The sequence below is a fragment of the Aythya fuligula genome, chromosome 2 (genome assembly GCF_009819795.1).
Source record: "Aythya fuligula isolate bAytFul2 chromosome 2, bAytFul2.pri, whole genome shotgun sequence".
Lineage (NCBI taxonomy): Eukaryota > Metazoa > Chordata > Aves > Anseriformes > Anatidae > Aythya > Aythya fuligula.
In genome coordinates this window covers 73,050,549-73,064,912 of record NC_045560.1, presented here as the reverse complement: position 1 = coordinate 73,064,912, position 14,364 = coordinate 73,050,549, and the positions used below count along the sequence as shown (strand labels likewise).

At 35.3% G+C, this 14,364-nt stretch overlaps 1 protein-coding gene across 2 annotated transcripts in view; it reads left to right on the top strand.

Annotated features, from left to right (window-relative positions):
• Positions 1 to 14,364, top strand: part of CDH18 (cadherin 18) — a 464,051-nt gene that overhangs the window by 249,203 nt on the left and 200,484 nt on the right. For both annotated transcript variants that reach the window (XM_032183266.1, XM_032183265.1), the window contains exon 4: positions 11,735 to 12,215. In XM_032183266.1, the coding sequence (XP_032039157.1) occupies positions 11,988 to 12,215 (228 nt within the window). In that variant the 5' untranslated portion in view covers positions 11,735 to 11,987. The remainder of the gene's footprint in view (positions 1 to 11,734; positions 12,216 to 14,364) is intronic.

The following is a 14,364-nucleotide window of genomic DNA, read 5'->3' as shown; positions in this document are numbered from 1 at the left end:
AGATGGGAAGAAATCAACATACTTGCAGTAATGCTTTGTGGCTGAAAGTGATTATAGGATGGTTTGTAGAAGTAATGTCACGGGAGAAATCAGTGACTAAAAGACATCTCAGTTACAGTATGATGTGAAAAGACATGTTTTTAAATACAGACTCTAAATTTAGACTTGACATACATGGATATCCCCCTAGCTTTTCTTTCTCTTTACTTTATTACTATATCTGCACAAGAAAAATCCCGGAGTTGCCAATGACTGCTTAACAGAGCTTTCTTTTGAAATTACTTCTTTTCTACAGTGTTGTTTTTCTGTCTGATAGAATCATAGAATCACAGAATTATATTATATTATATTGCTGATCTGGAAGGGACCAACAAGGATCATCAAGTCCAACTCCTGGCTCCACTCAGAATCACCAAAAAATGAAACCCTATGTCTGAGAGCATTGTTCAAACACTTCTTGAACTTCAGTAGGTTTGGTGGCATGGCCACTGCTCTGGGGAATCTGTTCCAGTGCCCCACCACTCTCTTGATGAAGAGCCTTTCCCTAAGAGTCAGCCTGAATCTCTCCTGTTCCAGCTGCTCGGGTCCTGTCTCTGTCTCCAGAGAGCAGAGCTCAGCGCCTGCCCCTCCGCTGCCCTCATGAGGGAGCTGCAGGCCGCCATGACACCTACCCTCAGCTTGCTCTGCTCTGGGCTGAACAAACCAAGGGACCTTGGCTGCTCCTCATACATCTTCCCCTCTAGACCCTTCACCATCTCTGTAGCCTTGCTTTGGATGCTCTGTAATAGTGTCAGGTCCTTTTTATACTGTCTCACCTGAAACTGCGCAAAGTGCTCGAGGTGAGGCCACACCAGAGCAGAGTGGGACAATCCCTTCCCTCAAATGGCTAGTAGTGCTGTGCTGATGCACCCCAGGGCACGACTTGCCATTTTGGCTGCCAGGGCACACTACTGACTCATGTTCAACTTGTTGTCAGCCAGAACCCCCAGATCCCTTTCTGCAGGGCTGCTCTTTGCTCTCTTGTCCCTCAATGCTTTACTTCTGAGGAGGATTTTCTTTTATTTGTTCTTTTTTGACTTCCATAATTCTTCATTATTATTATAATTTATTTGAATTGCACTCAAGTTCAGTATTTCTGATAGTGTTTCCTAGATAGTCTCAATTTTAGAAAGCAGAATGAAGATGGTTACCTAGGCAGTGTGGGCCTTGCAAGGTGTTACTCTCCAAAAGGGCCCCATACTCTTCTTGAATGGTGTATAGAGTTCAGCTGCCTTCCTGTCTGTGGGATACAGCCATCCCTTGTGGCTCTGTCTGTAACTTCTTATATTGTTATCATTTCATGTGTCCAGGTAGTTTTGCCACATCCAGTGGTCTCTGGTCTTCTGTTCAGCTAGCTTAACCCCAGGCCAGTACACGTTCCTCTTTTCCACAAGCTTTCCTGCAGCTAAGCAGTCATGTCCAACCCAGAAGCTGACCCTGCTCTGAGCCACAGGTTAGATCAGGTGAAGCCCAAAGGTTCTTCCTGACTTCAGTTTTGTTTGATTATACATGTGATGTCGGGATATTGTCAGATTGGTAAAGACTTCATGGCACTTTCAATGAAGCCAGTAGCAATTTGCTCTGGTTTTGTGTGGCACTCAAAAATTCAAACTTTAAATAGAATTCAGGTTACTATTTCTTCTTTGCAGGGAACAAGAACGATGATCTTGGCATTTTTGATTGTTTTGCCAGTAACTGGGCCATGTAGATGGTGTTATCTGTCAAAAGTTGGGCAACCTCTTAATGCTGGTTTCTCCAAATCTTTATTATTTATACAAAATAGCAAGATATACTGAAAATTGAAATATTCTGTCAGCCACTCATAAATTCTTCCTTTCATGTATTGCTGTAATTAAGGGGTTCTTTATACATTTACTGTAGGCTTCTGTGCCTTATAATGTTTATAACTTAAAATACACTAATATAGGTAAAAAATCAAAAATACACAGGATACTCTCTTGTGTAACCAAAGAATGCAGCTGATGCTGAGTGCTACTGAATTTAAAGTGAAAGTTTGCCTCTGTTAACTTAATGGGAATTTTGCAGTTTGCCTAGGGGGAATCGGAGTTTTGTCATTTGAGTCCAGCATAAGAAAAATGGGCTAAGTTGGTCATAACTGTGATGAACAGTTGGAAATACAAGTTCAGCATAATTACTAACCAAGGAAAAAATCTGCAAGTAGCATGCATTAAATGAAGAGCATATTGGGAATTTTCAGTCAGGAAGTTACTTAATTGCAACGTTTCATTTTGTGAAAGCAAAATTGCTTATAGAAGGTTGCATACAACTGTTTATATGAAGGCTCAAATTTAGTTACTTATGCCATTTAAATGTTTTTATAAGAAAATGACCTTTGCTTTGAAAGTTAGTTGATTGTAAATATACAAACAATATTCAATTTAAACAAACTATTTTGTGTCTGTTAAATAGAAGCGGCTCATTTGCCTTGACTCAAGTTTTATTTTCCTTCATTATTTGAATAATGTTGCTAAATTTAAACAATGGAACAAAAGTTCTGTTTTTCTTCCTGTCTTGTTATTTACCAGAAATATGTAGATTATTTCAGAAACAGTGGTGGCAATTTATGTTTTGATTTAAAAGGGAAAAATCAGCCAGTAAAAATATATTTTAGTTATTTTCTCTATTAAAATATGCAGTAAGATTTATTTAGAAGGATAGGTCATTTAATATTTTTCTCTAAGACACTGAGGTATGGGTTTAAGTAACCAGTAACATATTTATTATAATCTAAGAAACATAAATACATTGCATTTGAAATACTCTAAAATTTTGATAAGAAAATTGTAATGAATAATTTACATGATTTTAAGAATTTCAAGCACAGAATGCCGAACTAGTAGCAAAGGACGGGAGGTAAATGTCTTCAATTCTTTCTTCAGCTTTTGCTGTCTACATTGGACCACCTTTCCTTTTTTTTTTTTTTTTTTTTTTTTTTTTTTTTGTTTGTTTGTTTGTTTGTTTTTTTGTTTGCTTATTTTGCCATTCATTTGGGATATTATACTTCCCAGAGAAGCTCCTGCTATTCATTTTTGAGAAATAATTTGTTAGTACAAATTATGTACTGTGGACTATGCACAAGAAGTCAGTTGCAAGTTTTTCCTGTGGGTAATTGCTCATCAGAGTCTCATGTATGTGCTTTCCTGCCTGACTGGTTGACCTGACCTTTATAAATGGGAGGAATGACTCAATAAATCAATGACATCTTTATTTTCTTATCAAGTTCTTTGGGAAGGGAAACAGAAAATAAGAAAAGGCTCTTCTGCTTTTGGAACATAAAAGTATCTTTGTGCTGTCTTACATACCTGTACTGTCCTTGGCTAGAAATATGGAATCTAGATATAAATGTAGGTGGAATTGTCTCTGGTTGAGGCAAAGAGAAAGGCGTGAGTCAGATACATGATTCATCTTTCTTTGTTTAACAGTTGTTCCTTTCACAGGAGGTAATGGCTAGCATGACTTTGTCTGCAATTATAGCTTATAGAAACAGTGGCTGGATTTTATCTGACTAATTGTGTTGTTACTGTGTTGCGGTTTTCCAGTTGCTCTCTGTATATAGTTGGAAACAAAATTTCTACGGTCGTTGATTGTGGCAGAGCACTGTTATCTTGAAGTTTCTGAGCGCCTGTTTATTATATATAAAAGTGTTGTATGACAACTGAGGACAGGCTTTGAATCTCTTAATCATGTTTTAATGTCAAATTTCTACTAACTATTCATCATAGTTAATAATTGCCTGTCTATATGCAATACTGTTTGCAAGCTAAGTTCTGTTCCTGTTTTGTTTGCAAAGTTTGCATATATTCCTTTGTTCAGGAAAGATTATACATGTATGTTTCTCACCATCCCTGGAAGTCTTCAAAAGATGTTTAGATGTAGAGCTTAGGAAAATGGTTTAGTGGGGACTGTTAGCGTTAGGTCAGAGGTTGGACTCGATGATCTTGAGGTCTCTTCCAACCTAGAAAATTCCGTGAAATCTGTGAAATCTACCCATTTTTACTCTTTCATAAAAAGCATTTGCTCAACAGGGTAACAAATCCATTGGTTTGTGCTGTATAATGTTTTCCTGTACCCAGTCATATAAAATGCCTTTTAATAACCCTTTTCAGTGTATTTTCAAAAATGAATGAATCTTTTAAATCATTCTACAGCTACCACTCACTGTAGCTATTAATTGTTAAAGGCAGCATAGAGATCAGCTCATCTTGTGCATCATCTAATCAAAATGTCAATTGGACACACTTTAAAAAATCCTGTTATGATAATAAAACTTGAATCCCATGCTGGTTCTAATGGATTTCTTGCGCTGTTATGGATTGTTGGGTGGTTTATAAGTAAAAATTAATTTTGATTGTGGCAGAGTAAAAATGAAAGGACTATACACTAAACCCTTTTGTGTTCATTTGTGTAGTGTTTCTTGTTCTTGTTTTCTTGTTAAAAGAGATACAGTTCCTCTTCAAAAAGCGTTTTTGTGTGTATGTATCACATTGGGCCTTATGGAACATAAAATCCTTTTTTGGGGCCATGTGGAAGCCATTTCCTTTGCCATGTAATGGGACTGGATTAGTTGCCCAGTTATGATATGCTATAGTTTTACTCTTTATAATCAGTGCCTCAGTTAATGCTATCCATTCAGGAATTAACTGAAGCTTGTATTTGGTGTATTTCTCACAGTATGAGAAGAGAGTACTTTGATCACAAGTATGTATTGCTGTCTGTAAAACTGGAACTAAAGCTGCTATTTTAATGCCTTGGTATAAGACAGTCTTGAATTATTATTATTATTATAATAAAGTGTCATCCCAATTATTATTCAGGAATTTCTAATGCCATAAGCAACATTAAAACCTTTTTAATAGCTCTTTTGACTGTACATCTCCTAAGACTGTTTCTGCTTTCCATGTTCTCGATTCATCCTCGTGCTGTTATTAGGTAGCACAAGTGGGGTTTTGTCCTCTGGGGAAGCCCATCTATGTATAACATGATTAATGCAGTTTAACAGAGGTGTTAGCAGGAAGTAGCTCTGCATGGAGTTGCTTGTGCTAGCTCAGCATTTTTGTTCTGTTTTAATTATTGTTAGGCTGTTAGGCTTTACTTCCAACTTTTTGCATAACAAAATCAGAATTCTAGTTCACATGCTTCTTTCTGTAAGGAATGTGTGGTGATTTCTATGAATAACCACAAAAGCTTTTATTCATACCACGCCTATTCTGCTTTATGACCCAGATAGATAAAATTATGCCACCTGTTCTAGCCAGTGAGGTAACTTTATTAAGGCCTGTTAAGCTAACAGGGAGTATGGACTCTGAACTAATTTAAAACTGGGAGTGAAAGCCAAGGAAAAATGAAGACAATATTTAATTTAAAACTCAGTTTGAAACAGTGATGGCTAATAGTTAGGGCTGCAGCCAGAATTTTAAATCAATGTTTTGAATTTCTTTATTCCGTCTTCACAAAACAGTCAGGACTTTAAAGGAAAGCTGGAAATGTCAGTGTGTTAACGCTGGATGAGAAGTTTTCTCTGGCCTGTATCATTTTCCTTTTCAGTCTCAATATGTAGTTAGTATGATAAAGTACATTTACAAAGGAAAAGATCAGACCAATCAGTTGTGCTAGAAATAAAGACGAGTCCATACTTGTACTGTGTATGTCCTAGGTATGAACTGTCTAAAATCAAACATATGATGGAAATAAGAACAAAACCACAACCTGTTTCAGTTAGACCTCTGAAATCTAAATTATTTCAAATCTAAGATCGTATTTATTGAATATTAATAGTATATTGGTTCCCTTGATTTAGAAACTACTAAAATATTACAGAGTCAATAAATCAAGAAATTCTAATAAGAAGAATCTAGTAATAAGACTAATGAAGTAGGTAGTAAAAGGAGGTAAAAGGAATATTGGGGACTATATTGGGGAATACCTACCTTGAATGGAGGAAGAACTGGAGAGAGAAATATAGATATTCTTAGATTTAAAAAGTTGCCTGGATTATGAGAATTTAGAAGAAATCTGTGATATAAACTGGAAATTTAATTGAGGCTTCTGACATTGTCTCTGGGGGTGTCTGAGCAAGCAGGAAGAACGGAGTCTCATACATAGGAATTGTTTGATGGATGTCTGTCAGTCAGAATGCTGTTAAAAAATTCATCACACATCACCATCTGGGATACTTTGACGAATTTAAAATATTTTAATGCTAACTCTGAAACAAAATAATACTACTGGTAACTTTAAAAAATCAAGAGTAAGAGTAATTTATTAATTCCTGGTATTAAGCAATTAATCAATTAATCCCAGGATACAGCTGTTGTTTTGTTATTGTTTTGTTTTACAGCTTTTAGTATGACTGTTCCTTTTCTTTTGAGGGGTAGGAGGTAAGGAGGGAGAAAAAACAAAAAAGGAGGGCATTTCTTTTCCTTTCCTTAGCTTTTATTTGGGCACTGTCAGCAAGAGTGTTGTACTCATCTAAATAATTAATTTTGCATAATGTGTTTCTCTGGTTTTAAATTGAACCTAAGAATCTCACAATTTATTACTCACACCACATAACAACCTGCAATCATTAAGCTTATGCAGTTGTCCTTATATTGCTATATTATTTTATATTGTTACATTGCTTTATATTGCCTTTTTATTTTCTGAACCAAATGTCTCATCAATTGACTTGGTTTCTGAGGTGCGCAGGAGAATGTGGAAGTTAAAAAGCTTTTCTGGTACAAAAAGTAAAAAAGCATAGGGAAATAAGTACTGAGTTTTGTCTCTTGACAGTCTTGGCATACCAATTCACTGATCCATATATTTGGTGTTGAATTTTATTTTGTGATTTGTATTTTCAGTTAATGTTTTCCTTAACTGACTTTCTGTTAAACTGTATAAACTGGATTTCTTACATTCCACAGGAATCATACTGCTTGTTTTCTTTTTTTTATATACAGTTTCAGGTCTGAGAGGAAAATCATCTCTGATAACTTCACATAGAAGCTTTCACAGCTGCAGCTGTTTCCACTTGAACTTTCCAATTTGCTTCTTTATCTTGATTTATTTTTCTAAGTGAAATTTTCAATAGCTTTGTTTTATCTTACTCTTACATTTCTTCTGTTACTTATCTTTTTATAATGTCTAATTGCTTGTCTTTCTTGGATCCTTTTTTTATTTTCTCACTTTTTTTTTTTTTTCCACACCTTTAGCCCCACAACAGGATTTCTGTTTCCTTACGTGAAAGAAAAAATATCTGTATTCCATGGTAGCTTTATTTTGTGCCTATTTCTATTTATTTTGCAAAAGGGATTTTATGTAAAATAATTTATTAAATGAAATAAAGTCAGTTATAGCTTAGCAGGTTTTGGCTTAGCACTTCTCAGTCATAGCTTAATCAAAACAATTCCTGTGTTTTGATTGTTAGAAGTGGTCTTTACCAAAAGACTGTGTAAGAGTGAAAAAGGTACAAGAAATTGCACCTTTGACACTGCACACCCATGAGCTGGTGCTGTTGGCTTAAAGAGATGAGGTTCTTCCCTGGTTCTTCATGAAACTGATACAATTTCAGGCTGATAAAGATTAGCTTTCAGAACCAATATATCTTTGCACATAAATTTAACAATTATTTGGGAATTCAATATCTCATGCAGTTATCTCACAGATAAAAAAGAACGTCTGTATGCTATCACAATGAAAAAGTAGTTCAGCTTTCCATTTCTAAAAGAAGTGACAATGTAGAGCTACAATGTCTAAACATTTGTAGTTATTGAAATTGCTATTAAACTACTTTAAGAACATTTTTTTTCCAGGTTTTATGCTCATATACATAACTGCAACATAAATACAACAAAGGGTCAAGATAACAATGTGTAATACAGTTTTTAAATGCTCTCCAAAACAGTTTGGACACTAGTTCTGTCATACTAGCATGTGCAGAAGGCATTGTTCCTTAGAAAACACTGATGATTATATATAGTCTCTGTATCACATAGCCTGAGAAAGACTTTGTGCTTCATCTTCTCATGCAAAGTCCCAGAGCTTGGGAAAAGAGAGCGGAGATCAACTATAGATGGGCTACACGAGCCATTTCCCTTCATCTACCTACAAATTTCTTGCCTTTTTTTTTTTTTCTTTTTTTTTTCTTCTCTCCTGACAGTTGCCAGAGTTCCACGGAGATATTGTATGTATTCTGTTGACCATCAACCTCTGCTTCATAAGGATAAAACAAAAAACAATATCCTAATTTTTCGTTCTGATACTAGCCCATTATTCTGTCTTTGGCCTCCAGGTCAATACAGTGTTATTTCTGCAGTGCTGAAGAATGTAACATTGGCAATAGACTAAGCACAGAAGTGCAGAAAGGAGGAAATATTTTCATGTCTGATTATTTATCCCTAAGTAATGATATTGAAATTGGTCAGATTTTGATAACATTGGAATTTTCTGATTTGGTGGAAGTCTAGAGGGCGGAGTGTAGAACTGGAATTCAGAAAGCAAATGAGAAATGTAATTTATTGCAAGTTCTATAACTAATTGTAGCTCCATCACAATTGGACTGAAAAGGGTTCCTGAGAGATTTAAAATAAAAGGTGTGCAGCTGCGTCGAATGTGCATCTGCAAAAATGAATCATTCATATGAATTCAAATATGTGGTCAATTTGGTTATGGGAGATGAGAGACACTGAGATTCAGGACAAGTCTCCGCTGTTAATGATGCCTCTCTTGTGGTGGTGCATTTTGCATTGCTGTGCTTATACTGGTTTCCTGGGAGTTCATTATAGAGGCTTGCTGCCACGCTAAGCAGTAACTACTCTGCTGTAATGATTTCCAGCATTACTGGTAGGACTTTCCCGCCTCATCTTATTTAATTATTTATTTTAATTTTAACTTACTCTGACAGTCTCTTGAGATACACAACTCATTTTCATCAGGGCTCCCAGGAGACAGCAATAACACAAGTCTACTTTGCAGCTGCCTGCATCATTATAACAAAACCCATAAAGCAGGACACTTCATTTGAAGCTGCAGGTGAGAGCACTGAGCAGTCAACATCTCAGTATATTAGCGTAAGGCAACAATTAAAGGCATTTCAGAAAGTTCAGTCCTACTTCAGTTGCTCACAGTTCAGGTTTGTCTGTTCTTTGCTTTCCCATCTCTTTGTTTACCATTGTAGGTCTTTCCATCTGTACTCACTCCCTGTAGACTTTTGTTGTCTTCATGGAAGAGATTTTTCTTCTATTATTTTTTTATGGGGGCCAGGATTTAAAAAAAATGAATGTTTCCAGTAGACCTTTTGAAAACGTGTGCTGAGTAAGTAAGAATGAGGACCTTTATACTGAGCATTAATTTGGATTTGGTTTTAAAATAGATTATAAGAGCAAAAACACTTCAAAGTTCTTCACTAAATATCCTTCCTTTTTTAATTGTCAAGCTCATCATGTGGAAGCTATTCTCCAGACTTCACAGTATTGTTGAACCCTGGATTTCTAAGCATGATTATAACAGGAAATAGACTCCATTGTCATCTCTCTATCTCTGTCTTAAATTTATTTAGAAAATAAGCATAATAAAGAAAAATAAAATATGTTGGATTGTGTAACAGGTAATCTCTGAAATGAATTAAATTACATAGCAGTTGTGGCACAATGTAAATTCAATTTCTTCTACTTTATATTAATCCTAAGAAGAGCAGACACTTTTGAGATGAGGAAGCCCTTTGTATTTCTGTTATTTGTTGTAATTAATATATGAGCCAGGCTGTGTAAATAACATGGTTTACAGAATCCATCATGGTATTTTTGGATTTGCTCTGTGGATGACTTCTGAGAGAGGTGAGAAACGAAGTTCTGTGTAGTAAATCTTGATTTGTGGATATCTAATGCTTTTGTTTATATTTACTCTTTTATAAGATATGAGTTTTCCAACACTACCATCCCCACAATTTTTATAAAGGAAAGTTCAGTAGTAATGATTTCAAATAAATTTTAAATGTGCCATTCTTAGGAATCTCAATTCACCTTATATACAATTTTTTAACTTATTATGCACTACTTATAGTCTTATGAACTGCTCCTAGACAATTCCCAGGATGGAAACGTAGGGAAGAAAAATAATACTTGAATGGATAAAATTGCAGCCTTACCATTTTGTAAGGTACTGCTTATTTTTAATGCACCTCTGAAATATAACAATGACTTATCTATTTAAGTAACTTATCTGTAAATATAGGAATTTTTAGGAGGCAATTGTATGCCTCAAGGCAAAACTGTTTCTAGCGGTTTCAAAATGGTTTCTAGCAAGAATAAGGAAAGAACGCAGAAGAGCAAGGAAAACAAGGAAGAAGATATGGTTAGAAACAAATATGGCTCAGAATGTCTGGTTTCTCTCCCTGGTATGACTTCATAGAACATTTAGCTCTAAAAAATTCCTATTGCTTCACATTTGTACTTAAAGAAGGTAATAATGCATTGGGTTATATGAATCTGTTCAGAGATTGGATGTGAGACTTCTAAGAGATCAGTGGTTTTGTAGAGTTTGAGGGGAGATTGCTTTGATATAGAAATAGAAAGCAGGGTAAAACGTAATGCTAAAAAAAAAAATCCATTCTTCAGTGGAAAATACCATACAGAGTTTCTTTTTAAATTCCTCCCTGGACACAGGAGACTGGTGGTATTCCTTTACTTCAGCATAACACACTGTCCTAAACCGGATAACAGCAGTAGAAAGTATGTCCTTAATGGGTATTTCTGATGTACAACACACTCTTGAAATACTCTTCTGTTATTCTGATGAGAAACTTTCATGATTCTTTGTGTTTCTGTTCATGAATTTATTGTGTTTCTGTTCACTAATTTGTAATGGCTTTATGGTACCTAAACAAAATCAATGTTAGAAGGCAATTCTATTTTTTTTTATATTTATTTGTATGTTTAGAGTCTCCTAATTGACCGATACTTGATATATTTATATATGTGATCAAAGCATTTGTTCAGGATAACTATTTCTCTGAGGTTAAAAAAATACTTTGTGCTACGTCAACTTCCATGTACATTTTCATATGTTACTGTTGTAGCATAAAAAGGTCATATTTTCCTTTTGAAGTTGAGAAAATATTGTCACTGGGAACATAGATGTTTTTATAAATCTAAAAATCAGTATCTGAATTTTCTGTCTATGTAGAATAACTTTGAGAAATTCTAGTATGATATTTGTTGGAGTTTAAGTAAAGAACAGGGGGGTGAAAATGCACATTTTGTCCCTGCTAGTATGCTCTCATACTGACTCAGAATCCTCAGAGCCCATTTTGGACACTTTTGAAAGCCGTCATAGCCTTGGTATTTTTCACCATGCTGGATCTCTGTGCAGTATAAGTAAGATCAAGAACTCATCTAAAATGAACTAGCAATTGATATATGTCTAATGACACTGTGGCAGTGATTTCATTTTATTGCCAAACCAGATCAATGATTTGCAGTTAAGAGCCAATAGAACCATCATGGATCATCCAATTTTTACTATTTTAATAAAAACAATCAGAAAACGTTTTTACAGAAAGGGATGAAAAGAAATTTTAGTTACAATGGGAGTCTTTGAGAGACTGGCTAGTACAGCTGTGAATATATTCTAAGGTCAAAAAGCTGAAAATTGCTGGTTTTAGTGATGAGTAAGTGGCTTTCTTTTCTTTCCCTATTAGATAGAAAATGGTCGGCTGTGGAGCTCTATTGTGAAGACCTCAGAAGAAATACCAATTTTTCCAGTCAGCTTTTCATAATGTAAATATAGTTTGAGCTTACCCCAGTGGGCAGCTAAATCATGAACAAGCAGAAAAACCCATTTTGGACTGTATTTCTGAACGAGGCTTCACCTTCCATCTTGGGAACTTATTAAAGGATTACAGCTGAAAAAGACAAGAGAAAGAAAACTTTGACCAGGAACCTTATCCTACAATGAGAATTACAAGTACATCTTGTATCTGCCCAGTCCTGTTTTGTCTCTGTTTTGTGCAGAGGTGTTATGGAGCTGCTCACCATGGCTCCATCAAGGTGACTAGAAATCAAACCAAACACATAGAAGGTGAAACAGAAGTGCATCATCGTCCCAAGCGTGGATGGGTATGGAATCAGTTCTTTGTTTTAGAAGAACACATGGGACCAGATCCTCAGTATGTAGGAAAGGTAAGGTTATTGCCTTTTTGTTTTTATTTTTCCATTCCCTGAAATGCTGAAATGTGGCACAGATAGAGGAAAACCAAGTATCTCCTTATACGTCACCTTCTTTTTAAGGTTAACATCACTCAGATTGCTTTATATATGCACAGTGAGCTTGCCTGTTCCCTATGTATACATTCTCTGTTTACTATAAGCAGAAATATTAATAAAAGGAAACAGGATGAAGTTGTTGAAGTATGATAACAGCATTTCTTCTGAGTTCAACTGAACATGGAGTGAACGCAGCTGGTGCTCATATCAGATTCTGTAGAAACTCAAATACATAATGCTTAAGTATGTAAGCCCGAAAGGCTTTTCCAGGCTATTTTAGAGTAAGATTCAGTTCTACTTCAGGAAATATAATAAATACAGTCTACGTTCAACAATGTATTCATTCCACATAAAGGGCAGGGTGGAAAAGTGCTCTTCCAAAAGGAGATCTCTCTGTGCCTTTCCTATAATGAGAGGCAGGAGGTATATACTACTTGTTACAATTCATCAGGAGTCTGTAGAACCAACAAACCCTGCATTTATATGTTGAATTACATAGTGAGTAAGCGAGTGTCAGGTGTAAGATTCATCCTGATGCAGTTGTAGGCTGGCCAACTGAATTCTAGTTTATCATGTGTAATGTTATCTACATAATTTGTGTTTTAAATTTGCATTAAAGTAACAGAAAGTGTACGTATAGGTTTACTGCAAGTCATACAACAGATGAAGCTTTTCTCCCTCTGCATGCTGTCTTTCAGCATAAAATTTCTTATTATCATCAATGAAATTGGATAAAGAGGTTGAATAAGAGGGGTGAAGAAATATGATTAATAGGGATAAGGCATGGAAAAGGAATTTATTCATTTTGCCTTCAGTTTGCATGCAAGATGGGAATCTTGAAAATCATTTTTTAGAATATGCAAAATATCCAAGGAAACTAGTAGCTCCTGAAATCACAGATGCCTGGTAGCAAGGGCTTTCAAATATGAACAATATCATTTGAACTAAAAATAGCAACTGGAGGATTTTTGTTTAAGATACTGTTAACATAAAGAAAAACAAACAAACAAACAAACAAAAAAAACACACAACTGTTTTGTTAGGCCAATCTTAGTAAAATACCAAGTACTTGGCGTGCTGAAAATTGATAGGATTTGTATAGAAAATTTAGGCTGGGGAGGGACCTTTATAAATAGAGATAATGGTTTGCACTGATAGATGAGCTTTTAAAATAGGTGAGGTGATGAGGGCATATTACTCTAGACTTATATTAGACTGATTAATATTTTCATGTATTTTCATGTATGATTTTGGAATAAAATAAATATTCTATAAACCTGTTACTGATACAGAGCTATGTAGGAGAATCAAAACGTTATCTGGAAAGAGATAGATGCCATGAAGACTGTTAAATGGAGATACAGAGTAAACCTTGGGACCACGGTGTGATAAGGCTCATACAGAATAATATCATGAATCTTTGTTATGCACTATTGATTTGTCAGGTGTAACTGACAGAGGAAGAGTATAATTGATCTGGTCATCAGATCAATTATAGGCTTTGCTGTCATACCTTAAAAAAGGCAAATATGATTCTAAGCAGCTTTCAAAGTAAATCATGCTTATCTTTATGAAAGCAGTTGCAATCATGATTGCATTTAAGACTAGAGACCTGGATACAGTGTGCAAAAGGATGACCTCTTCAAATTTATGTTCCCATGAGAATGTTACATATTTTCTTTCATCCTCAGACCTCTATATTAATGCTACATTTATGGAGATCAATGAATAGGTTTTCTTTTGATCCTTTGTGGTCAGAATGTGACTACGTGCTTTGTCAGAGGATACTTCTTCCTCTGTACTTACCAATATTCCCCCCTGTTTCCTGTAAAAATTCCCTGTGAGGTTCATCATTTTCTACTCTGAGCACTTCGCAACACTTGTAAGTTCATCTTTCCAGAAGCTTTGTAGGATTTAGAAGAGGACTCTGTTTTACATTTGGTAAATGATGTTGTGATGGTTCTGATTTACAGCACAGTTCTATCATTTTGCTCATGCATTTATTTTTAATTCAGAAAAAAGGAGTGACTGGGTGAGACTGACATAATATTAACAATTAACAAAA